This window comes from Melanotaenia boesemani, chromosome 5, assembly GCF_017639745.1.
Source record: "Melanotaenia boesemani isolate fMelBoe1 chromosome 5, fMelBoe1.pri, whole genome shotgun sequence".
NCBI lineage: Eukaryota > Metazoa > Chordata > Actinopteri > Atheriniformes > Melanotaeniidae > Melanotaenia > Melanotaenia boesemani.
In genome coordinates this window covers 37,058,703-37,084,154 of record NC_055686.1, presented here as the reverse complement: position 1 = coordinate 37,084,154, position 25,452 = coordinate 37,058,703, and the positions used below count along the sequence as shown (strand labels likewise).

Genomic DNA, 25,452 nt, shown 5'->3' with positions numbered 1-25,452 from the left:
TGGATCAAACCCAGTAGAATTTCCATTCAAGGCAATTTTCTTCCCCAGTGTGAAAGAGGTGTTATAGTACATTTCAGAGATAACATTTATGTGGGAGTAAGGAGCTAACACTGGCTGATGTTTGTCCAATTTATGATGTGCGAATGTAATACTTACATGTAATTTTCTACAAGTATATATGCACAAGCACTGTTTATTGATTTTCAGATGCATTTTTAAATGGCTACCCTGTAGCTGCAAAACTAAAGCTTGTGTTGTGTCATTTTTACATTTTATTTCTGTTAAATTACTTTACCACAACTCTCAGACACTAAAATTTTACATCAAAACATTTGGCAGTTGTTGTAAATTAATGCTTCAACTTGACCACAGTGTGTTTAACTCTTAGTCTCCCAGCACCGATGAGCTCAGTCCTGTTTGCTCTCTGGATGGATACATCCCAGCTCACGGTGCATAAACTGTGAAGAATCCAGTTGTGTTGAGTTTTGCTGTCTGTCATACGATAAATCCAATAAGGAAATATGTTTACAACCAGGAGAAATTGGTGATAAACAAATTCACATCAGACCAACAAGACCAAAATAAGCTCTCTGACTTCGTTTTAATTCATTACACTTTGTTTATTTTATATAAAGTCATTAGTTGGATCATTTATTCAAGTTTTTAGCTGTTTATGCTGTTTTGTTAAGACCGGCGAGTCCAGATCCAGTGAGAATCCATCTCATGGTTTCTAGATGGCAGGCTGTGTTGACACACACACACACACACACACACACACACACACACACACACACACACACACACACACACACACACACACACACACACACACACACACACACCAGGCTTTTCAGGAGGAGGAGAGAGGCTCAAACTGCTTTTTATTCAGCAACAAGCTCTGAGGAGCTGACAGACCATCTGCAGTCGCTCTGTGGATTTCAGCCTCTGACTCTCTGTGACTAACACCTCACCGGCTTTTATTTCCACAACAAACTCTTGGACTTTGTTTGAATCCAGCGCTGGGCTTTTTCTCACAGGTCAGTCTCTGGTGTGGTTTTTTACATCTTGACAGAAGTTGTCAGTGAGGATTTGGGGTTGTAAATCTCACATCTACTGAACGTTTTTAACAGGTTCCCTTGTTTCTGAAGGGTTTGCAAAACATTTTTAAATTACATAAACAGCTTTCTGAGTCACTTAAGTTTTCATTTCTATTGGTTAAAGTCAGTTTAACATAAAACTAAATAAAACTCACAAGAAACAAACTGGAAATTGGTATTTTCTTTTTCTTGTGTATTTGCAGCTTTTATTAAACCCTGAATCTTTTTGGAGGGACTGCAGGTGAAATCAGCCTGTTTTTTGTCCCCTCTTTAAATTGGCTTCTCATTAGCCATCTCCAGTATGGAGCCAATTAAAGTGAGTGGTGAGTATGTCACTGTGGGTGACATATGGTGTGTGTGAAAGGGTCAGAGACAGCCTGACGTTTCAATTTGCTCGTCAGGCTCTAATTGTGTAATTGAAACCCGAGTTGTTGTTGGTTTGTTTGCCTGTGTGCGTTCGCACAACTCTGCTGTAGGATTGGTGTTTTTTAAATGAATTTTTGTTGCATCATTACATTCTGTGATATTTCTGGATTGCCAGTTTAATTGGACCATTTAGTAGTTTTCCCAGACTTTCCATCATGTTTGAGATGATGATAATGGAAAGCTCCAGGACAGCTATTAAACTCACTGAGAAGCTGTATGTCTGCACATTCACATATATTTTTAGGCTGTTTTTGGCCATCTGCTCTCTAATAATTAGTTTTGCTCTGACAAGGTAGGAAATGATTCATTTCTGTTGTGAAAAGTTGCTGTTTTTTCTAGAAATAAGTGAGCAATTGAGCATTTTAGGTCTGTGTTGTTGTTTACTTTTGTTTTTTTTTTCCGGTTTGCGTTTCTAACTTGGCTGAGAGAGAGAGCAGACTTTCATAGCTGGTAATTAAAGATGCAGACCAGTCTGCAGCCAGGACGGCAGCCGAGACTGCTAATGAAACAATTTACAGCCAGGCCTGATTTTACAATCTCCTAAAAGCGATGGAAGAACACAATGAAGTCAGGTCAGCTGTGAACAGGAAAAAACACTGGCACTCCTCCAGCAGTTTCACACAGCATCCTTCCTACGTTCGGCCGAGCCGCCCTGCTGCTCTGCTGCTGGGTTCATCCTCAATTCAGAGGTTGTTACTTCAACATGTGGTCACAGGTCTGAGCAGCGAGACAAGTGGAGACAAACATCAGATCAATTTTTATCCCTGAAGACAAATTAAGTGTCACCAAAGGGGAAAATATACTATTGCAGTTTTGAATCTTTTTTTTTAACTGGATAGTTTGCTGAACACTGCTGCCCCCCATAGGCAGCTGAGAAACCCAAACTCTTCGTGACGTCTGTAAACCATGAGCTGAGAAGATTTAAACCAAAAACAGACTCTTATGTGTTTACTCACTTTATTTAAACTCTTATAGGAAGTTCTTTTAAATAAAAATGAAAAAGCATAAACTGCCTGAAAAAGACTAAAAGCATCAGCTTAGATAACAGAAGGAACAGCAGAAATGAACAACAGGTGATTTATCACCTCACAGGCTACAGACGCATGAATGACTCCACTATGTAAAAGACCCGATGAGGTTAATACATTTTAAAACTTCCTTTTGGCTTATGTGCTATCCAGCTGACCTAAACTACCAGTATTCAAAGAAGATGTGAGAAGAACAAAAAAGAGCAAAGCTGCATGACCTGAAAACACAGTATGCCTGGCCATCAACTAAAACATGCACCACTCACTTAAGTAATGTTTTTATGTTTGTTTTATTTATTTATTTTTTTAGGGATGCCCCAATATTTCAATTACAAAATAATATATATGCCAAATATAGATTTTTAATATGACATTAGTAATAATTTGTTGTTTATGGTTAATGTTAGGGTTCCCATATGCTTGGAGACAGACACTTTAATCCTGACGTCTAAAATGATTGCAGTGTCCAGTCTAATTGAGAGTTTGAATACCACACACATCATGCATCCTCCACTCATGTGCTTACTGTCAATGATTTGTTCTAATGTGTCTCTGAGTTAATGTGTAACCAAAGCAACCAATCATGCAATCCGGATCCTTTTCTTACTTTGACAGAGTCAAAGTCAACTTTTTTTAAGCACGTTTAAAAACAAAATATGTTGACCAAAGTGCTGTACAACTAAGAGTTAAAATAGAAAAGTATAGAAATACCTAAATAATAAAACAGATATAAAAGAAATAAAAGACTCTGAAAAGATAAGGATGAAGCAAATAATAATAAAAAAAAGTGTAGTAGTGTGTTTGGAGGAGTTTGAACACTCACTGGCACTCTGGTGTGAACCTAACAGGTGAAACTGAGACTCGGTTTACTTGCTGGTTAATATTTGTGTCGTTTCCTTGCAGTTTGAACGCAAATGTGCGGAAACCGAGAGCAGCAGTTTTCTGCTATTCTTCTTTTTCTAATCATTATCTCGAGATAATGAATTAATTTTCTCATTATCTCAAGATAACAAGGACTGTTTTCTCGTGATAAAGGAGAGATTAAGGAAGATTAAGGTAGGCTCAAAAGTAAGTGTGTGACACCTGATTTCAATGATCAAAACATGACAGCTGATGGGAGGGGCTACAGTCATGGTGTAGGTGGATGATTATGTGAATGAAGGATTGGTAAAACGTAACAGTCAGACATATCACATTTTCAGTCTCCATCAGACTTGATAGAAGTAAAATTAGACGCATTGATAAGTGATGGATGTGGTTACATCTGACATCATCCCTTGCTAACACTGACAACCCTGCAGAGCTCCTTCAGAGACAGACTGCTGCATCCAAAGCATGAAAGAGCGCTTGGAGATCCGTGATTCTCCCAATAGACCACAAACACACTCAATAAAATCCAATATATTTTATTAATGTACATAATTAATGTATCTTATTTCTATAATTGCTATATATTTACAACAAGTAGGTTTCTGGAGGGAACCTGTGTGGAGCTTGTATGTTCTCTCCGTGTATGCATGGTCTCCCGGCTTCGTACCACAGTCTAAAGACATGCATGTTAGCTGATCTAAATTCCCGCTAGGAGTGGCTGCAGGTCTGATTAAATGTTTGTCTCTCTGTGTCGGTTTTGTGATGGACCAGGAGCAGCTCCAGCCCCCTATCTACTCTGCTTTTATATAATCTGTTATCTCGAGAAAACATTGTTTTCTGACCAACGCTGTTAAAAAAACATGCGAGCCGGCTGCTCCCGGCTTCTGTACAAATGGACCATCCAGTGAACCAAAGACAAAGTGACCTACAGTGAATGCACCAGTTGAAAGAGGGATATTTCTGGCCAATCAACATCTGGATTTTCTACTTCATCCTCCTTTTTTTTTTTTTTCTCTCTCTTTCTCTCTCTCTATTTTTGCTTAGTGTACGATTTGGGCAATACTGGCCCAAATGAGGAGCAGTTGTTAGTGTGTGATGTTGTCCAGGCGGTTTGGTCCACTTCAGTACAGTGCAGTGTGAAATAACGCCAAACCGAACAAAGATGTGACATTTCTCGTCATTTCCCGCTCAAAGTTGATGTGCTTTCTAAGAAGCCTGAAGCACCAAAGCTGACCAAAGGGCGTCGGACATGTTCAGAGTCAGTGAATGTATGTTTTGTTATTTTTGCATTGATGGACTTCGACATCTTTTTTTCAACATTTAGAATCAGCGCTGTTCAATGTTTAACTTTGATCTGTTCAGTGCCGCAAATAAGTCCACAAGAAAGGAGGCGATAGTAACAGTGGGACGCAAACCCGCTGCTTATTTCACAAATTTCATGTCTCTAAAACAAGCGCAACAGAGTGAAGAATCTGAAACCCAACAGACTTTACATCCAGTTTGAGTCATCTTTGTGGTGTGTGGTGTGTTATTTAGTTTAGATGATGGCAACACAAGGAAACTGACCCATAAACCAGGATAAGCTTTTCAGCTTCCAGACATTTAGGTTAGCTAAATACTTGAGATCTTATAAAAGTCTTGGTGGTGTACGGCTTTAAATTTCATGCCGGAATTTAGTTTAGCCACATTAGCTGGCCCTAATTAAAAAATCTTTGGGTCTTAGTTATTTCAGAGTTTCTTGAAAACAACTTAAAGAAGCAAGAAAATGTCGTCATGTTGCAGCTTTAAACTGCAGCACATCTCAAAAACTTAAGCAGTGAGAGTTTGGTGAGCTTCTGTTTGTGTCTCCTGGGCTTGGAGAGCGGTTGGGCAGAGACACCATGTGCAGTGTGGCCTTGGCAGTAACCGGTCAATGAATAATGAACACACACACACACACACAAACCTGCCACTGGCAGCTGTTTGGTGTCTTTGTTTGTGTGTTAACTCTATCAGTCGAGTGCAGCTGCATGTCTGCCCGGACCAATTATGTCCTGGCTAAATAAGAGCCAGCAAGGAGGACAGGCTGTGTGTGTGTGTGTGTGTGTGTGTGTGTGTGTGTGTGTGTGTGTGTGTGTGTGTGTGTGTGTGTGTGTGTGTACACATTTTTAAGTGATTACTTTACTCAAAGGAAAGCCGCATGATGTGGTGTGTATGTTGAGGTCCACATGCTGTTTGAACTAAATGTAATATAAACCAGCTCAGGGACTATAATATGAGCCTCAAGGAGTGTTGTTGTGCAGACACACACACACGCACACTCCCCTTTTTACCTCCATACATATTGAAACAACATTTCTTGCTCCACACACACACACACACACACACACACACACACACACACACACACACACACACACACTGAGACATATGGTCTGTTCTCAGGGCCCATATGTATTTATTCTCCCATGTGACCCGATCACTCTTTGTGATCCTCAAAGACTCTGTTGTGTTGTGAATTCCATTCAACAGCACACACGGCCGACACTCATAGACCTATAAACACTCACTAAACCCGAAGGTTTCCGCAGGCCGTCTCCCCGCAGCCTTTTCATAGTTAATTTGCTGTTCAATAGTTCAAGAGGGAAAAGCAGACATCCAGCAAGAGCACGGACAAACAAAATCCGTCTCACAAACAGAATCAAGGCGCTTGTTCGTTTCTCAGACAGATGGGACTTCTATCATTCACGGGAAGAACATAAGTCAGTGCCCTTCAAGTGCAGTGAGAAGCAACCACAGGTTTGTCAGGAAGCTTAATTAAACACTAAAGATCTTGGTAATATTTGTTGTACTAAAATAAAAACTTTTTTAATGAGGATAAAAAGGGGCTTTGCAGGTATTCTAAGCTGCAATATCTGATATTACGTTGTTGGGGTTTTCCAATATTTTGGATTTTATTTAACCAGGAAAATTCCATTGAGATTAAAAGCCTCTTTTCAGGGGGAGTCCTGGCCAAGACAAGCAGCAGCAGTTACAACAGTTACAACATCAACGTTGAGAAAGTTGTTTCAAGCCAAGTTATGATTTACTAAATGCTGGAATGTTTACGCTGAAATTTTTGTTCATAAACAAGCAAAATCCTTTAAATCACAAGTTAACTAAGTATAAAAGTGATAATAAAACACTGACATATTTCCCAAAGACACAAACCATGGTCTCCTGGTGAAAGACCTGTTTTATGCATTTCTCAATTTTTTTGTCATTTATGTGGAATAGTTTGTTGTTTTTTCAGTATTTTTGTCTAAGTATGGGATCAAGCTTTTTTTTTTTTTTTTTTTGGTCTGCAAGTATCACAGAGAGGAAAATGTGTTTAAACATGTGCACTGGCAGACCGTTCAGCTCATTGATAACAAACGTTTTTATGACAATTTTGGCTGCTTATAGCTGTTTAAGCTAGCTCTGTGTTATTGTATAACTTATCAAGATGAGACGTAGCAAAGTTTCTTTCTCCAGTTTAAAAAAAATCAATTAGTCAGAAGCTTTTTTGTTGTTTTAAATTCATGCATAAAAAAAGCACAAAAACGATGCTGCCATCACTCTTCAAACAGGATGCTTCTAGTTCATTTCTAATCATATTAAGTCCTTGTCGAATTGAATGGACTCTTTTTAGTTATAAGACTGTATCTATTCAGGTTAAATTTGCTGAGGCGCCTGCATGCCTCACATTCCGGGCATACACCACTCATAAGGCAGTCACTCAGTAAATCAGTATAGACAATCTTATTACTTTTTAAATTCATTTCTGGTTCATTTCTGGCACAGAATTTGAAAAAAAGATCATTCTGTTGCTTTAAAAGAGCTGCCATCCAATCACGGGTAATACTCAGACCAGAATCATTGTTACTGAAAATATTTAATGAGTTCCAGTTTTAAATGAGCACCTGTTTGTGATTATGATAGAATCCTCCAGGTATGAGGAAAATCTGAAGGTATGAATAGTTTGTTTTACTGTTCCTTGCTACCCTTGTTTACATTGGGGAATTATAACTCACACAGAAGACTTATTGATTTCCTAAATTATGTCACCAGTCATCAGAAAAGAACTGTTATCTAAGCTGCTCATCTCTTCCACCTCATTTCCCAGTTTGATGACATTATCATCCTCTTCTTCCTGGTTCCTCATCTTCTTCCTCTTCCTATTGCAGGCTCTGGGTTTTCCTGGTGATGACCTCACTGCTGTTCCCTGGCAAGGCCCACGCTGCAATGAAGGACCTGTCTTCCTCGTCTTCTCCACTCACCTCCCTTCTCCACTACCCTTCCTCCAAACCCTCCATCGTCCCCTTCTCTCCGTCGACTGGTCCCACCTCTTCATCTGGGGTATCACTGTCATCTGCTCCGCTCTCCAAACCGCAGCCTTTCTGCCTGCAGACGGGGCCTCATCTCATCGCCAGCATGCAGCTGCAGAAGCTCAACTCACACTACCAGAACCTCGCCGGTGCCTCAGCCGGACATCCACCATCCAGCGGAGTTCAAAGGGGCTTCGGTGGCTCGCCCCTAGGCACAGGTAACCAGCTCCTGGGGCAGTCCGGAGGCCTTGGAGGTGGCGGCATGGGCGTCGGTATCAGCACGGGAAGCCAAAGTTCTGGCGCGGGTGGAATTATTGACTTTGACCCTGTGGATGAGGAAGTTCTCATGTCTCTGGTGGTGGAGCTGGGCTTGGACAGGGCCAACGAGCTGCCTGAACTCTGGCTGGGACAGAACGAGTTTGATTTCATATCAGACGTGCCGGCTGGATGCTGATCTACGAAAAAGATGCAGTGGAGCTGATTGACAAAAAGAGAGAAGCCTTCTCTCCCCGTTTAGTTTTCCTCTGTCTTCCCGTTCTTGATTGTGATGCATTGAGGAAACAGAAGAGACACTGATGAAGAGATTCGAAGCATGCTCTTGTTTCTGTTTTGCTCTCATATTCTCTATGTGCAGACAAGTGATGCAAAGAAAAGGACAGCTTGGCTTTTTTATTTGTAATGAAGTTGGTTTTCATGTATTCTGTTATTTGTCTTTACCATGATCAAACCAATGATGGTTCCACCTTGATTTTTGTTTTTCATTTTCTTTAAAAGACAGAGAAGCTAAAGCATTAGGTGTGTTGAATCTATCCTCTCTCCTCCCAGCACTCCATTACTGAGACTTAATGAAAACGAGCTGATTGATGGGAGAAGGCTTGAAAGAGACATTTGAGCCAACCTCTTGAAAACAGAACTATAAAGACAAGAAAGATGCACCTGTTGGACCTGGTTTCTGTCTTTTCTTAGAGCTGTCAAGTCGGTGTATAAAGAAAATGAAAATGGAAGATCTGCAAAAGGATGGCAAACACTACACTTCCTCTTTTCTTAAATGACAAAATTAGACTCTAGTCTCATGGGAAAGAGACTCCTGTCTCTTGGTCTCACAAAGATCTGATTGTCTGAGAACTGGTTATCTCCACGTACTTCTCTTTCTTTTCTTTTCTTTGAATTTAGCTGAACTAGTCTTATCCATGTTACTTAAGACAGTGGCTGACATCCCTCGATGGGTCTTGGACAAGGAGCACTTCTGTAGCGTCTCTATGGCCAGCTCTACTCTTCTGAACATAATGAATTAGATTAAGAAATGTGGAATCTTTTTGGAGCATGTGACATGAATACAGTGAATTGTCTGGTTATGGAGCGCAATCTCGTTAGTGCAAAACAACCAGAGGCTTTTGGTCATGTATGTTTTTGTTGTTGACCTGATACGGGCTTAGTCAGACTGGTGTGAGTTCTCTCCTCAACTGGAGATGGAAAGTTTTGTCACCTTCTGCTTTTTGGTTTTTCCTGTCAGAACAGTTTGTTCAGCACAGACTGACATTATTATGACTTCCCTAAGACGTTCTTGATTTTTGAAAGTTCATCTGCTTGTGAATCTTTTGACCTAAGAACAAGCTGCAGTGTCAGCATGTCAAGACGCTGGTTAGGATTGGTGGATCAGACCAAAGTTAAGCTTTTAGATAATTAACAGTGTTTTCTGCAAAATATTAGTATTTTTGTTTTTTTGTTTTTGGATCATTGTCTTAGAAAAGACAACACAGGTTGACAAGCGAACTAAATCCTCTGGCAGCAACATTTTTTCACACATCAATCTTCTGCTAAATTAACAATCACCATCTAAATAAATTAAAACTTGTTGACATTACTATAGAAGCTTTAACTACTGGGAAATGAATCTGCAGACATATACCGAGATGGGCACTGGAAAATTGGCAGCAGATGCTCCTGATACATCTTCCAGTGCTCGATTAGGATGGGGTCTGAGGTTTTGGAGGCCTCTCTTGTGGTTTGGACTCTTTGAGTTCAACTAAAATCGTGAATACAGCTTCCCAAGAGTTCTTAGCGACACACAAATGAACTTCAGCTCTTTACTTTGAAGAAGTCCTGAAGGTGTTGGGTTACATCATGACACCTACAGAGCTTGAACATCAAATCACTGTTTGCACCATGTGATATGGTTGAAGACTGTGGGAAAAGCATCTCCAGTGGAGCCTGAGGTGTTTTAGTGCGACATGTGAACGTATGAAATTAAATGTTTATGTGGTTGCTCACGCATTAGGTCACATTTCCCAACTGGACAATGCACAAAAATCTAATTTCATTTGAATTATTTTTTTTTTATAGTTTCTTCTTTCACTGTGGTTGCGAACCTTTAAGATTGTAACGCATCATGCATCACCAGATGTGCTCACTCTTACAATATGGTTATGTGTTACTTGGGGTGAAAACAATCCCGTAGGCTTTAAAGTGACACTTGACCCTTTGCCGACCTGAAGGGGCTTTACGTTGCAGCATCCTGCTATAGATACGCGGTCAGGTTGGGTGCCCTGACATATATCTGTTGTGGTAAGAGGAGACACATGAGAACAAAGGCCTTTCACCCTCCAGCCAGTTTGTCTGTCATCTGAACATTGTGGGTCTCCTTTTAGACCACACCAAATGACTCACCTGTAGATCTGCACACACCTGTGCATGCATTTGCATCCTTGTAAAGCACATGTGGATGAGTATCTGCAGGCATACAAAGACATGGAAATAAACCACCCCCTTATCTCTCCCATACACACATACACACACAAATACGTGCACAAACAGTAGCTGTAGCACATGGATGGTATTACAGCAGTGAAATGAGAGTCGCAGCCATGATACAGCCATTTCTTAGTTACACACAGACTTGGTTTTGGGGTTGTGAGTGTGGCTGCAAGAGAACATTTATATATATATATGTGTATATATATATATATATAAGAGGCGAGGGACTTTCTGAGAATGATGCACAAAAATGCTACTGGTTAGAGACGAAAACACACACTGAGCCTCATTTATTCATTTAGATATCGATGTCTCAGTTCACACACATTACTCCCGCTCTATGCATGCACACACACTCCTGCCTAATACCACTTCTCGCAGGAGATAAAGGTCTTAGTTACTCGCCCGGCTTTGGCTTTCTTTTCTTTCTTTAATGAAACGAGAGAAGCGGTGATTAATGAAAAACTGTTGAAGGGGTAATTTGATGGAATCCGTTTTTTCTTTTAAAGGGGATTTAGTGGATATTTCCTTTATAACAATCGCCTCACTGGGATGGCGAAAGGAATAAAAGATGCTACTCATTGCTTCCAAATCCAACAGACAGACACTCTGATTCTCCTCTTCCTCTGTCTCGTCGACGAAGTGGGTCAAAATAACATTCTTCACATCGAAGCGAGCCTTATGATAGTTTCCATCTTATCTGGTGTGTGTATGTGTGTGTTTTTGTGTCTTAATCCCAGCTGACTAGATGTTTTGTTTTTTCTTCTTTGTGAACTAAAGGTCCCCCCTGCTTCTCCTATCCTGGGAAGCTGCCTTGTCAATGATTTCATTTCCTCTTTTTACTTGATCCCTGATAGGACAGAATATCCTTAAAATGAACCTTTTTAACCCATGATACTCTTCATAGTACTTTAAAAACTTAGATGCATGACATTTTGTTTCTTGTTTACTACTTGAAAGCACCAGACTGTTGGTTTAGTAGATTTTGGCTCAACTACGCCATCTTTCATTAAACTTTGCGCTTAACAGGGAACTGATTTGATTCAAACGAATGATCCTGCAACTAACCCACATGTTGAATCCAAGTTTCAAAGCCAGGCCAAAGGGGTGACCTGGGAGGAGCTAGAGTCTCGTGATAACTGCACCATGATTTCCATTCAGATCCACCATTTGATTCATCTAAAAAAAAAAAACTGATGTTTTAGGTTCTGATCAAAGCCGCTGTTGGTCAAAAAGCTTCAGCTTGTGAAAGTGAATCAAACCAGTTCTCTGTCAGTCAAAAACCATTTAACACAAATTCTCTGGAAAAATAAATGAATGTTATTGTCGGTTATTACTGGAACAGCTCTGAATGTTAGAGGATGTTTCGCATCAGCTGTTTCTGACTCATCTATGAAGTGTCATTGAACGGGTGAAACAATGATTGTCTTTTTAAACATTTCTGTAAATGCTGCCTTATCAGAAAGTGCCACCAAAACCCAGAATTTTTCTTTCTTTTTTTCCATTAAAATAAATCTTATATAAAATCTAATATAAAACTAAATGGTTCCCACAATCAGTAAAGTGGAATTACTGTTTTTCATTAAACACATTGATTCAAGTGTTGTGAAAACCTCTGACATGAGCAGACGCATCTGTTAACAGGCTGTTATGAGATTCATCCTTGGCAGTAAAAATATTGAAAATAATAAATACTTATAAATGCTGCCAAATATACTGTGGAAGCACTCTGCACTGATTTAATCCATCTTTATCACACTTGCATTCCTTTCAGTCTGTGGATTAAACTTTCTTCTTCAGCTCTGGTCACAGTTTAACTCCTGATGATGAAATTATCATTATTCAAAGATGATTTTTTAAAAGCACTTTTGCTCACTGGCTCCCACTTGTACATCTATATGAATATGTAAATGTCTGAGATCATATTGGAAGAAAAATGCTTGTATTTTTGTTACAGCTCTAACGTTTGTGGGAAAATAAAGAAATGAAAACCGACCTGGAGTATTTGTCATGTAAACATTGACCCTCATTTTGAATCTGATGGCAGCAAAACGTAAAAAGTTGGAACAGAAGGAACAAAAGGATGGAAAAGGTAACTGGCAGAGATCAAAACAGCTGGAGGGCCATTTGATAAGTAATTAGATAAATGGAAACAGGTCAATAACATGGCTGGGTTTAAAAAGAGCATTTCAAAGAGGCAGAGTCTCTCAGATGTAAACATGGACACCAATCTGAGACAAAGTGGGTCTACAATGAGGAACGATTACAAAAAAGGTTCTTCTGTGTAAAACTTTGAAGATCCCACCATCTACAGTATTTAATATCATCAAAAGATCCAAAGAATTGGGGGGAATCTCTGTGTGCATGGGACGGCTGAAGCATGCATGTATGATGTTTGCCATTGTGTAGCATCCCCTCTTCTTTTAACAAACGTCTGGGAAGTGAGGAGACCAGTTACTGGAGTTTTAGGAGAGGAATGTTGTCCCATTCTGGTCTAATGCAGGATTCTAGCTGCTCTACAGTTCTGCTGGATTTCTGCTTCCATGATGCTCCAGATGTTGTGTACTGGTGAAAGGTCTGGACTGCAGGCAGGCCAGTTCAGCAGCCGGACTCTTCTCCTGTGAAGCTGCTGTGATGGATGCAGGATGTGGTTCAGCATCGTCTTTCTGAAATCTGCAAGGTCTTCCCTGAAAGAGACGTTGTCTGGATGGGAGCAGATGTTGCTCTAAAACCTCCATGTACTTTTCAGCATTGATGGAGCTTCACAGATGTGGAAGCTGCCCACGCCATAGGCACTAATGCAGCCCCATCCCATCAGAGATGCAGCTTTTCACCTGTCCACTGATAACAAGCTGGATGCTCCCTCTCCTCTTTAGTCTGCAGGACACGCCTTCCATGCTTCTTTGATTCTAGGTCCTGATTTGTCCATCTTCTTCTTTGCATGATAAAACTTTGACCTGGACTTTTGGATTCCACTGTTGACTTTGTTCACAGACTGACTTCTAGAGGTTTTCCTGAGTCCATGCAGTGATTTCCGGTAGAAAATAATATCTGCTTTTAGTGCAGTGCTGCCTGAGGACCCCAAGACCAGAGCATCCAGTTTTGACCTCTGACCTTGTCCCATGCACACAGAGATTCTTCTTGATTGTCTGAATCTTTTTATGATATTCTACACTGTAGATGCTGGGATCTTCAAAGCCTTCATTATTTTATTATTATAGTCATTTAGCAGACATTTTCTCCAAAGTGACTTACACCTGAGAGCAGGCAGTAGCGTTAAGGGTCTTACCCATTTTATGTAAAAGAACATTTTTAAAAATTGTTTGACAACTTTTAGACAGTTTGTCTCAGGTTGGTGAACCTCTGACCATCTTTACATGTAAGAGGCTCTGCCTCTCTGAAATGCTCGTTTTATATCCAGTCATGTTACTGACCTGTTTCCATTTTACTTAATTTTCAAATGCTCCTCCAATTGTTTTAGATTTATGGCTTTTCCAGCCTTTTGTACCCCCTGTTTCAACTTTTTTTTTTTTTTTTTAGAAATGCATTGCTGCCATCAGATTCATGAATTCATTCATATTTTCCATGAAATGTCTCAGTGTCAACATCTGTTTACATCTGTTTCTATTGAGAATAAAATATTGGTTTATGAGATTTGCTAACCATTACATTCAGTTTTCATGTACATTTTAAACACTACCAACTTTTTGGGAATTAGTGTTGTCTGCTCACATTTTTCCATGACCTTGTGTTTAATATTTTCAAGTGTTTAAACAGATATGGAACAGTACATTCATTAAATGGTCCACTATTCTGAATAATTGTGTGTATAGCCATAATAAAAAGCTACTTTTTGGAGCTTTTGCCAAGAATTAAACATGAGTCATAGTGCTGCAAGATTACTACCTTTTTTTATCATTAAAATAAAAAAATGCAGTTTTGAGTTTTTATGAGTCAAGATGTTTTATAGTTTTTTTTTTTTTTTTTTTGTTTGTTTTCTGAACAGTTTCAGTAAGTTTAATTTATATAGAAACAAAGAAAAGTTATCCTCTTACAACTTCTAAAATGACTGACTTCCAAGCATTTTCTCTTTCTTTCTTTTACTAAAATAAAAAATTAATTTGCAATTACAGACACTAAACACTGCTCATTGCAATCAAGCATGTCTCCATGGAAACGCGCTCAGCTGACTCTTTTCATTGCAAGTTCTTGATAGTCCGTTTCAAACTTTTACCTTTTCTGACCACTTCTGTTTTGAATCAGTCAATCAAATAAACAGAATAAATGATCAGAAATCCTTTCTTGACATTTTTTCAGCAGTGGGGATGACCTATGAGATTTATTTATTTGTTCTGTCTGTCTTTTCATCTCATGGCAACATGCTGACCTCTGGTGGTCAAATGACACAAAAACAAGTTTATAATGTGGTAATGAGGTGAACGAGGACATTCATCTAAAAATAAGAATCATAATAATAATGTTTTATTACATTATTATAAAATAAACAAAAACATGGGCGAAATATATTTTACTGAATATATTTGCCTTTTTAAAGTCTAATGAGGTTTGTCAAGGTATAACGCCACGCTGGAGTTCTCTTTAACCTTATTACTTATCAGCTGATTGACTTCATGACTCATCCATTGTAAACCAAACTTTTTGTGTATTTTGTGAGAAGTCGTGATATAAATGTCACACACAGTTGATAATCTTAGACATGGGAGAATAAGAACGTTTTAGGTTTGTTTGTGACAGAGTTGGTGATGGAGATCATTAAACATCCTCGTCCTGTTTACCTTCAGCATATTTGATTCAGACAGAAATCTGTGTGTAATCTAAAAAGTTTGCTCTAATATAGCCAAACTTTTGTGAAGAACTGGGTCTGGACTTTAAAATAGAGATGGATTCCCAGCTTCTTTCTGGCTGAAGGACTCGCTGCTGATATTCTGGGAGCACTTTGTAAAGTTTAAACTATCTCTGAATAAAATGTAAGTTAGTCTGTTGATTATTTTGGAAACACATCTGCAAAACTGACCTGAAGAACAGATTTGTTCACGCAAGGATTTATAATAAACACATAGAGAATGTCACTGGAGATGGATGCTTGGGACATTTGTATAATGGAGTCCAGCTTCCTTTGTTTCAGCTCTGGGTTTAGTTCCAGCAGCCTGGGGGAATCAGAGATGCCTTCAGAGAGAGTTGGCGTGTGGAAATCAGTTGGAATCAGTTGGCAGAGGAAGACACAGACCCAGGAGGGGGTTTATCTCCATAAGCGTAAACAGGACGAAGATCTGCCAAAGGCACTGGCATTCCCTGCAATGAAAGGAATGGGTATGCTACAGCTTCTAGCTCCATTTCAAAACGGCTGAAAGTCAGCATTAAATTTACATCCCTTACATGGAAATTAATAGTAAATGACACCAGCTAAGAAATACCTGAAGAAAACTGTCATTTATCATTTATCAGCATTAAAGACAAACAGACACCTTGTGTGGGGGCTTGCAGGATTAACCCGTTGATGCCCAGTGTCACAAATTCGCAACAAACATCTTAAAAAAAATTTATTTGATTTTATTTAACACAATTAATAAAATTTTCTTTATCAACTTACTAGTATTTATATATTTATTTGTATGTTATTCATTGTTTAGTTATTAGTAGTGCTGTAGTTACTGGACTGGCAGACTGAGGTGGTGGTCCCCCTCTTCAAAAAGGGGGACCGGAGGGTGTGCTCCAACTACAGGAGTGATCACACTCCTCAACTCACACTCCTCAGCCTCCCCGGTAAGGTCTATTCAGGGGTGCTGGAAAGGAGGGTCCACTAATAGTCGAACCTCGGATTGAGGAGGAGTGGTTTTCGTCCCGGTCGTGGAACAGTGGACCAGCTCTACACCCTCTTCAGGGTCTTTGAGGGGGCATGGGAGTTCACTCAGCCAATCTACATGTGTTTTGTGGACTTGGAGAAGGCGTTCGACCATGTCCCCTAGGGACTCCTGTGGGGGGTACTCCGGGAGTATGGAGTGCCGGACCCGCTTGTACGAGCTGTCCGGTTCCTGTACGACCGGTGTCAGAGCTTGGTCCACATTGCCGGCAGTAAATCAGAATTGTTTCCAGTGCGGGTTGGACTCCGCCAAGGCTGCCCTTTGTCACCGATTCTGTTCATAACTTTTATGGACAGAATTTCTGAGTGCAGCCGAGGTGTTGAGGGGCTCCGGGTCGGTGGCCTCAGGATTGGGTCTCTGCTCTTTGCGGATGATGTGGTTCTGTTGGCTTCATCGGGCCGTGATCTTCAGCTCTCACTGGAGCGATTCGCAGCCGAGTGTGAAGCAGCAAAATGTTGCACAGGTGGGTAAACAGGATTGATGTGTGTGGAGGTGTAGATTATTATTCCCCTCTGGGATGTAGTACTCTAGTACAAGTACTCTGAGCAGTAAATAAACTCATCTTAACTGTTTTGGGGTGAAAAACTAAAGCCTGCATTTGTAGAAGCACATTTAAAAAATGTTCACTTATGAAATAATTAAACTTTTACAGCAAAGATTAAACACCTGAGACAGTATGAGTGAATCTGAACAGTTTTTTTTTAAAAAAAAGGTAAAAAAAAAAAAAAAAAAAACAAACAAAAAAACAAGATAGACACAACAAAATTATAAAAAAAAATGTAAGTAAGGCTGAAATATATTTAGCTTGCTATTTGTTTTTATAAATTAGTATTGTTTTATGATTTCTTATTTCTATTTTTATTTCTATTAAATTTCCTTGTAAATTTTAATTTACAGTTGTATTTATACAGTTTTACATTGATCTTCTATCATTTTAATCACTTATTATTATTTTACTAAAACGTATACTAATATATTGCGTCATAAAGTTTTGTGTTTAATATATTTTTTATTTGCGAGTCAATAAAAGTAATAATACACAGACACTGCGTCACACTTGCAGAAAAGAAGAAGCTTGTATCAATTTCTAATTCGCATTTCAGTACTTATGGACCTCTCAGACCACCGTAGAATGCCATATCATTCACTACCGGAAGTCAGGAGGTCCTTTTCCCCGCAGACTCCAACATGGTGAGCTGTTTTACTTCATGATTCTTCTCTGAAACCATCACTAAACATCACATTGCACTGATCTGTGATCACATAAAGAGTTGTCCTAGTCTAAAATAGTGCTAATTTATGAACAGTAAATTTATATATTGTTGGCCAAAACAGCGATTCTTGCTTTTAAATGCTGATTTATAACAACCCAACATCACTTTGGTTGGATCGCCCACAGCTTGTTAGCATGTCAATGGCTACAAGCGTTAGCACGCAGAAGAAATTAAATATTGTCGTAAAGCAGCAGAAATCAAAACATTTCATTGTTAATTATTAAAAGCTTTATTATGGTTTAACGTTAAATAAAAAAAAATGGGCATAATTGTGCCGGTGAAATGCGTGCAAAGGTTAGCTTGACTAGGCCGCTGCCGGCTATGCTAACTCGCATTCATCGCCTCGATATCACGCTAACGGGATTGTGCGGGTCTAACGTTCCCTCGTTCGGGTGTCAGACACGGACTGTCTCGGTTAAGCGTGTGTAGTGTTAAGTGTCTGTATCTGGGTGACACTGAAGGTATTTTATCATTCTTAGCTTAACGATTTGCCCCCTCTTTTCCAGGCAAGAGGACCGAAGAAGCACCTGAAGCGCGTCGCAGCGCCAAAGCACTGGATGCTGGACAAGCTCACCGGAGTTTTTGTAAGAAGAGTCCTCATTTATTTTTTCCTCTCCAACTTGCACATGTATTTAGGATATTACATGTGCAAATCAAGTAATAAGTGTATGTTTAGAAAGGTATATTAATCTGTTTACATTTATAAATATGATTGGGTAGGTAAATGAAGCTGCTACTTTGGTTGAGTGAATACAAACTCAAGATTCATATAAATGGTTTTAACACCTCTTAATTCTTCCCTTTCAGGCTCCTCGTCCCTCCACCGGTCCCCACAAGCTGAGGGAGTGCCTGCCCCTCATCATCTTCCTGAGGAACCGCCTGAAGTACGCCCTGACAGGGGATGAGGTGAAGAAGATCTGCATGCAGAGGTTCATTAAGATTGACGGCAAGGTCCGCACCGATGTCACCTATCCTGCTGGATTCATGGGTGAGTTTGGTTTAGAGGTGTCTGTCTTGTGAGCATCAGTTGGTGTTTCTAGTTGGTTGTTATTGTAAAAGAAGATGTAGATTTGAGGTTGAGTAAATTGTATGGATTGATCTATGATGGCTGGAGCAGTGATGATCATGTGGGTTTGATCAGTAATGAGCTGAAACTACACAAACCATTCCTCTAAGAAGTGCTGAGCTCCAGCTGTTCCAATCACAATGGAAAGTAGCACCATCAGGTGACTTTTACTTGTGTTGAACATCCTTTGGTTATCAGATCAGAAAAGGCTCACCAGCTGCTTGTTGGAAAGTTACTCTGGGTTTTAGATGGATTGATTGTGGCAGGTCCACTGTTGGTAGATGTGTTGGGTTGTAGTCAGTGTGATTGATGTAAAGCCAGTTTGAGCAGGATGGATGCTTCACAGGCTAAATCAGCTGTTCTTACATTAATTAGGAATTAATGATGTAAAGTGTCATTTGCTGTTAAGCAAATGATGCTTTTGTGTGCCATCTTGAACAGGAAGTTTGTAGGTCCAACTACTGATGCGAGTTGTTTAAACCTGTGTGAATGTCTGCTTGTAGATTTATTCAACCTATTGAAGTTGTGCTTTCTTCAACTCTAAGTGTTGTTGAGTCAGATGTGAGACATGAAACATCTCCTCCAGAGATGTTAGTATCTTGTCCACTTCATCTCTCTCCAACAGCCTCATATGGAGTTGTGGCATTTTAATTAACAAATCAGAGGGAAGCTTTCTCTGCATGGTGGAAGCTGCATAGTTATATGTGATGTGGTTAGCCTGTAATGGTAATCTGTTGTCATTTAGTTAAATTCTTTGTCCCCGAGGGGAGAAGTTTTAAGTTTTCACAGTACATGAGAAGTACAAAAAAAAAAGAGAGACCGGTTAGTAAAAACAAGCAGCTGTGCAATTACAGCATATTGTGTACTAATACAGTACATAATGCTGTAATATAAGTAAACACTGCAAAAATTACAGTAGTAGTAATGGTAGTATTGAGGGGTTTTTAATATACAGTGTAGAAAAAAATACAATAAAGCATATGTTAATCTACGAAGTAAGTTCAAAATAAACAGTTAGTGATGTATAAATGATAAATAAAACAAAAGTAAAACACAATAATATAATGCAGTATGTCATGCTGTGTGCTATAGTACTAGCATGTTATAATATAATACAAATAAAAGGTTTAAATTTGTAAGGTTTGGGGCTTTCTGTGTCATTTCGTTGTGACTTTAATGCAAAGATCACCATGCCGGACCTCTCTGTGTCTGCAGGGTTTAGTTGTTTCCCTGCTGCAACGCACCTGACTCAAATGAAACGGTTCTCTGACTAAATCTCTAAACTAAAAAATCTAAAATCTGCAGGACATCGGCCCGAGAGGTCCAGAGTTGGTGATCCCTGCTTTAGAGAAAACGCTGCGTGACATTTTGATGTACGTGTGTTTGTAAAAAACACACTAACCCCTACCTCGTTCGTTTTAACGTGTTTCAAATCTTAGCATGCGAGTGCTGTCAAGCTGGAGGGAAGTTTTATATTCCTGTTTACAGTCTGTGGGTTAAAGTTTGTTGAAATGAATGAAACAGCAGTTTACCAGTAGATCATCACAGCAGCCAACTGTTAGGTTTTTATGGAAACTTCAGGCTGATTTCTGACCAATCGTGTTTGTTGTTTCTGTTCGTACAGATGTTATCAGCATCGAGAAGACCGGGGAGCACTTCCGTCTGATCTATGATGTGAAGGGACGTTTCACCGTCCACCGCATCACCGCCGAGGAGGCCAAGGTGAGAGCGGAGATTTGGTTCTGGTGATTCCCAAGAAAATATTTCTTTCTGCTCCAGATCTTTGATTTATATCATCTGCAATGGATTCAGTGAATTTGGTCGTATCAGAAGGTGAAACAAATGCACCGTAAACGCTGCGTGCACAGTGCAGTCGAGTGGTTAGTTTGATCTGGCCTTTTAACTGGGCCGCCATCCTTGTCCCAGTATAAATACAGTGGGTGGAAATCCAGTTAATGACCAACACTGCACTAAGTGATGTGACAGTTTAGTTGGCGGCTAATTGGAAACATGTTGACTTGTGGATTAAACTCTTTCATGCCTCACTGTTTTTACAGAAAGGCTTGTGGTTCCTGACTTCATCCTCGTGTATCGTATGTTATTTCAAACTCTCGGGGGAGGAGCTTGTGCTGAGCACCTTCGCCTGTTCAGTACTAGTTGTAATTTATACATTGTGACCCATAATGTCTCCATCTGCGAGCTTTAATTTTGTACCAGTGTGACCAGATGAATGCATTCACGTGCAAAGACTGGTTGTGTTAGAGCACTGAAACAACATGGGGGCAAAAATGAAGTTGTATGAACTACCTTAATGTTTGACCACAGGAGGAGAAAAATCTAGCTGCGTCTTGGGTGGCTGTTGTTTCCTGTCGTTATCTTACTTCTTCCCCCTAAAGGAAAATCATGATTGTACAACGTGCATTATTATCTTTATTTCAGGTTGAGTATGAATAAAATTCAGAAGTTTAAATACTTAAGAGAGCTGCTTATAGAATTATAATAATAACTACATTAGATAAAAATAAGATGAACGATTTTTTTAATGATCAAATAATTAGACTTGATTAGAAATGATTATTTGCATTTCTGAAATTGAATATATTTAATAGTAATATGACAAATATAATAAAACATAGTGCTGAAAAGCCTGCATTAAACCAATGAAGGCCAGCATTAAGGCTACCAGGAAGATGAGGGGAACACAGCGTGGCTGATTACACATTTTATTTCCCAGAACTCTCAGAAGTGAAAAACCAGACATGTTAGCGCAGTGTCTCAATATTCCAGAAAATGTTGAATCTGATTTTTCGACTGGCAGATAACCACAACTCTCCTGAGCTGTGTCCAGTAAGACGGAGCAACACATGCAGTTCTGTTTACTGGCCCTAAACCATCCAGCTGATCCAGTCCAGTGCCATTCTTTGTGTATTTTACTGTAAGCTCTGAATATGTTGGATGTCCTACTGGGGTTTTAGGTTTGGGTGTGACTCTTGGTTCTAAATCTTTGAGTTAAAATGTGTCCTTATTTAAAAAATCAAAACGGTGCATGAAGCCTGTTTGCTTTTCCCTGAAGCTGAAAATACGAACCGACATCAGCCTTTTAAAAATGCCTGCTTGTATATCAGATACAGGGAAATGTTGAGTTGCTTAAGGTTTCCCGACCCATCTTCTCTTGCTCTGCAGTACAAGCTGTGCAAGGTGAAGAAAATCATCATTGGCACCAAGGGAGTCCCCCACCTGGTGACCCATGACGCTCGCACCATCCGCTACCCCGACCCCCTCATCAAGGTCAACGACACAGTCCGCATCGACCTGGAAAGCGGAAAGGTCACAGATTTTATCAAATTTGACACTGGTAGGTTCAACAGCTGCATGGTCCTGCTGCTGCTTGTGAGAAACGTCTCTGACCTCCTTCGCCTCCCTGCAGGTAACCTGTGCATGGTGACGGGTGGTGCTAACTTGGGGCGTATCGGTGTGATCACCAACAGGGAGCGTCACCCTGGCTCCTTTGACGTGGTGCACGTCAAGGACAGCACAGGCAACAGCTTCGCTACCAGGCTCTCCAACATCTTCGTTATTGGCAAGGTAAGGACAGATTTTATACCCGAGGAGGATTTAAGGATTACAGCCTGTGCTCAGCGTGTGGACGTGCTGACAGGTCATGCATCTGGACTAGAAGGAGACATTTCCTTCATACCCACAAATGAAAAACTTAGTTTAGCTTTTGCATTTCAAGTCTGTACTAAAGACTCAGAGAGCAACAGGTACGTTTGGAGCAGTGATGATCATTACTGGTTTTGATCACCAATGAAAACAGCCAACCAATTCCTCTAAGAAGTTCTGAGCTCCCCTTCTTCTCAAAGACAAACGTGTTTTATTTAGCAATTACCTGAAATATCCAGGTTACAACTTCAAACATCCCATTTACATGAAGCAGGAGACTGTTGTGGGGTTCAGATGGATTGAATTGTCTGAAGTTAACGAATCCATCTGATCTCTGCTGTTTGTGTTCAGGGCAACAAGCCATGGGTGTCCATGCCCAGAGGAAAGGGTATCCGTCTGACCATCGCTGAGGAGAGAGACAAGAGGCTGGCCGCCAAACAGAGCAGCAGCTAAACTGGCCACAGAACAGAAACCTGACCCCTGGTTTTCAAATAAACTGTTATTTACAAAACACTCATTTGTATTGTGGTTTATTAGGCTGGCAGTGGGACTGTGGAGTATCCAGTGATCCTGAAGGAGTCCTGGGGTTTTCTTGAACCAGTAAACCAAGTGTAGAATCAGATTGTATGCTGGATTAAAGTCAGGAGCTCATTTTGAAGGTACGGGTTTATGCTGCACAGTTAATTTGGATGTAAAACAAAAGAAGTGTAGACATTTAAAGGAGAAAGTTATGTCAATTCAGTTAACCTGTATCACACCTTTTCAACTGCTGACAATCACATGGCAGAAAGTCAACACAGTCCTGTAGACATGGTCAAGACGACTTGCTGAAGTCCAAACTGCATCAACATGAAGAAGAAAGGATTTGGGCGACTTTCTAAAACTGCTGATCTACTGGGATTTTCACACGGCTGTCTCTAGAGTTCGCAGAGAATAGTCTGAGAAATAAAATATCCAGTGCGCAGCAGATGTCTGGAACAGCGGACCTTGTCAGAAGAGACTGGGCAGACTGGTCGGAGAATGAATGGAAAGGCAACATGAACTCAAATAACCACAGGTTCCAACCAAGAGCATCTCTGGACACATGTCCAACCTTGAAGCAGAAGACCACACCGGGTGTCCCTCCCGTCAGCTAAGATCAGGAAACTGATAATAAACCTGACAAAGACTCGCCAAAACTGGACAAGAGTTCCTGGTCTGAGTCTCTAGTTCACCTCCACATTCAGATGGTAAGCTCAGAATTTGGTGGAAACCACATGAAAGCAAAGACCCATCCTGCATATTTTCTTTGTACATTTTGGGCCCCTTAGTACCAACATAGCATCGTTTAACCACCTGAGTATTGTAGCTGACCATGTCCATCCCTTTATGACCACAGTGGAGCATCTTCTGATGCTACTTCCAGCAGGATAAAGCACCATGTCACAAAGCTCAGATCATCTCCACCTGCTTTCTAGAACATGACGATGAGTTCACTGGACTCCAACGGCCTCCACAGCCACCAGATCTCAGTCCAGTAGAGCAGCTTTGGGATGTGGTGGAACGGGAGATTCTCATCATGGATGCAGCCGACAAACCTGCAGCAACTGTGTGATGCTGTCATGTCAACATGGAGAAAACCTCTGAAGAAGGTTTCCACCAGCTTGATGAATCAATGACACCCAGTACTAGGAAGGTGTTAAAACATAAGTCATTATTAATGTTCTCTCTCCTTGGATGTGGGACTTTCCTTAAACTGGTCAGTAACAGCAACGGAGAGACGTGAGTAAAGATTAGTGGAAAATTTACTGCAAACAATGACGAGTTCTGTGTTGACATTTATTTCAGTGTTCAGTTTTGTTGGATTCGGTATAAACAGACCATTAACTCTTTAAATTCAGTTTATATAAATAAAAATTAAAGAGTCTTGTCGATTCATCCTAACTCAACTCCGTCCTCCTTTCTTTTTCGTTCTCAATGTTCCACTTTCCATTTAAACAGATCTCTCCATCCATCTGTTCTCCATTTCTCTGTCCTCCTCTAACCTTTCTCACTCCCCTTCTTTTCCTCTCCACCGTCTTCTTCACCTGTTCCCTGTTTATTTTGCTCAACTATGAATGCTTTTCTTTTGTGTCTTTCCAGCTTTTATCCCAGCTTTTCTTACCTCCTTTCTTCCTTGTGTTTCCTCTTCACCACAAGGAGGAAACTTGTGAGTCTTGTTTTCTTCTCACCACCTGCTTCCCCCCAGGATCTATCCTTTTTTTTCATTGGCAGGAATCAAACAGAGTACAATCTATTAAACATTTTTTGTCTTCCCCTTCCTAAATCCATCCCTTAATTCCTACCTTCCCTCACTTCTCAAATTCTGTCCTTAACTAAACTGGTCTCCACATAGTATCCTCCCTCTATCCTGTGTAATTGTTCCTACAGACTGTCCTTTGAATGTTTGTCTTTCTGTCCTTCCTTCCTTACATTAATTCCTACCCGGTCTCCTCTTTCATCTTATACTGTTTCCTTTTGTGCTGGGCTCTAACCTCCACTTCTATCCCTTATTCTCTCTGTGTCCTGACTTCAGTATCCGTCCATATGGTGACTGCTGGGAGGCAGCCTGCTCCAGCACCACAGAAACCTGGCCTGAAAAACACCACCTCGTGTGTGTGTGTAATAGAAAAAAACCCTCAGTGCTGTGTGAATATGGCTTGTACTGTCATGGTCAGCATAACGAAAAAGGTGCCCCACAAATTTAATCCATTTTATCTTTTCTACAAATAAATCAGGTTTTTCTAGACCTTGAATAAGTTATATAAAGGAAAATCAAACTTATCCACCCTAGCAAAAGTTTATTGCAAAAAAAAAAAGAAAAAAAAATTAATAAAAAAATTCAAAAGTCAGTGACAGAACAATTAAATATATAACCCAAAGCTGTGTTTATATTGGCATCTAATTACTTTGCTAAAATACCTGTTGTTTAGATTCTCATAAAATGAGCCATTTGCATGTAATTGCCCTGGGTCATCATAGAAGCTGCCACATTTGTGCCACCATTTTTACTAGTGTCTCTGTCTGGACAAACATGAGATGTATGAAG

General features: G+C 40.1%; 2 protein-coding genes and 2 non-coding genes across 4 annotated transcripts; all 4 read left to right on the top strand.

Annotated features, from left to right (window-relative positions):
• The first annotated feature begins 852 nt into the window (after positions 1-852).
• Positions 853-12,492, top strand: cited1 (Cbp/p300-interacting transactivator, with Glu/Asp-rich carboxy-terminal domain, 1). The gene is made up of 2 exons (XM_041986418.1): positions 853-1,037; positions 7,606-12,492. The coding sequence occupies exon 2, from the start codon at positions 7,625-7,627 to the stop codon at positions 8,198-8,200; it is 576 nt and encodes a 191-aa protein (XP_041842352.1). The 5' UTR covers positions 853-1,037; positions 7,606-7,624; the 3' UTR covers positions 8,201-12,492.
• Positions 12,493-17,511: 5,019 nt separating this feature from the next.
• On the top strand, positions 17,512-22,898 carry rps4x (ribosomal protein S4 X-linked). The gene is made up of 7 exons (XM_041986105.1): positions 17,512-17,573; positions 18,163-18,240; positions 18,464-18,644; positions 20,347-20,444; positions 21,906-22,077; positions 22,150-22,307; positions 22,737-22,898. The coding sequence occupies exons 1-7, from the start codon at positions 17,571-17,573 to the stop codon at positions 22,836-22,838; spliced, it is 792 nt and encodes a 263-aa protein (XP_041842039.1). The 5' UTR covers positions 17,512-17,570; the 3' UTR covers positions 22,839-22,898.
• Positions 18,770-18,845, top strand: LOC121640889. Its single transcript, XR_006010618.1, has one exon. It is a non-coding gene; the product is annotated as a small nucleolar RNA SNORD61 (small nucleolar RNA).
• Positions 22,498-22,570, top strand: LOC121640888. Its single transcript, XR_006010617.1, has one exon. It is a non-coding gene; the product is annotated as a small nucleolar RNA SNORD61 (small nucleolar RNA).
• Positions 22,899-25,452: the final 2,554 nt, after the last annotated feature.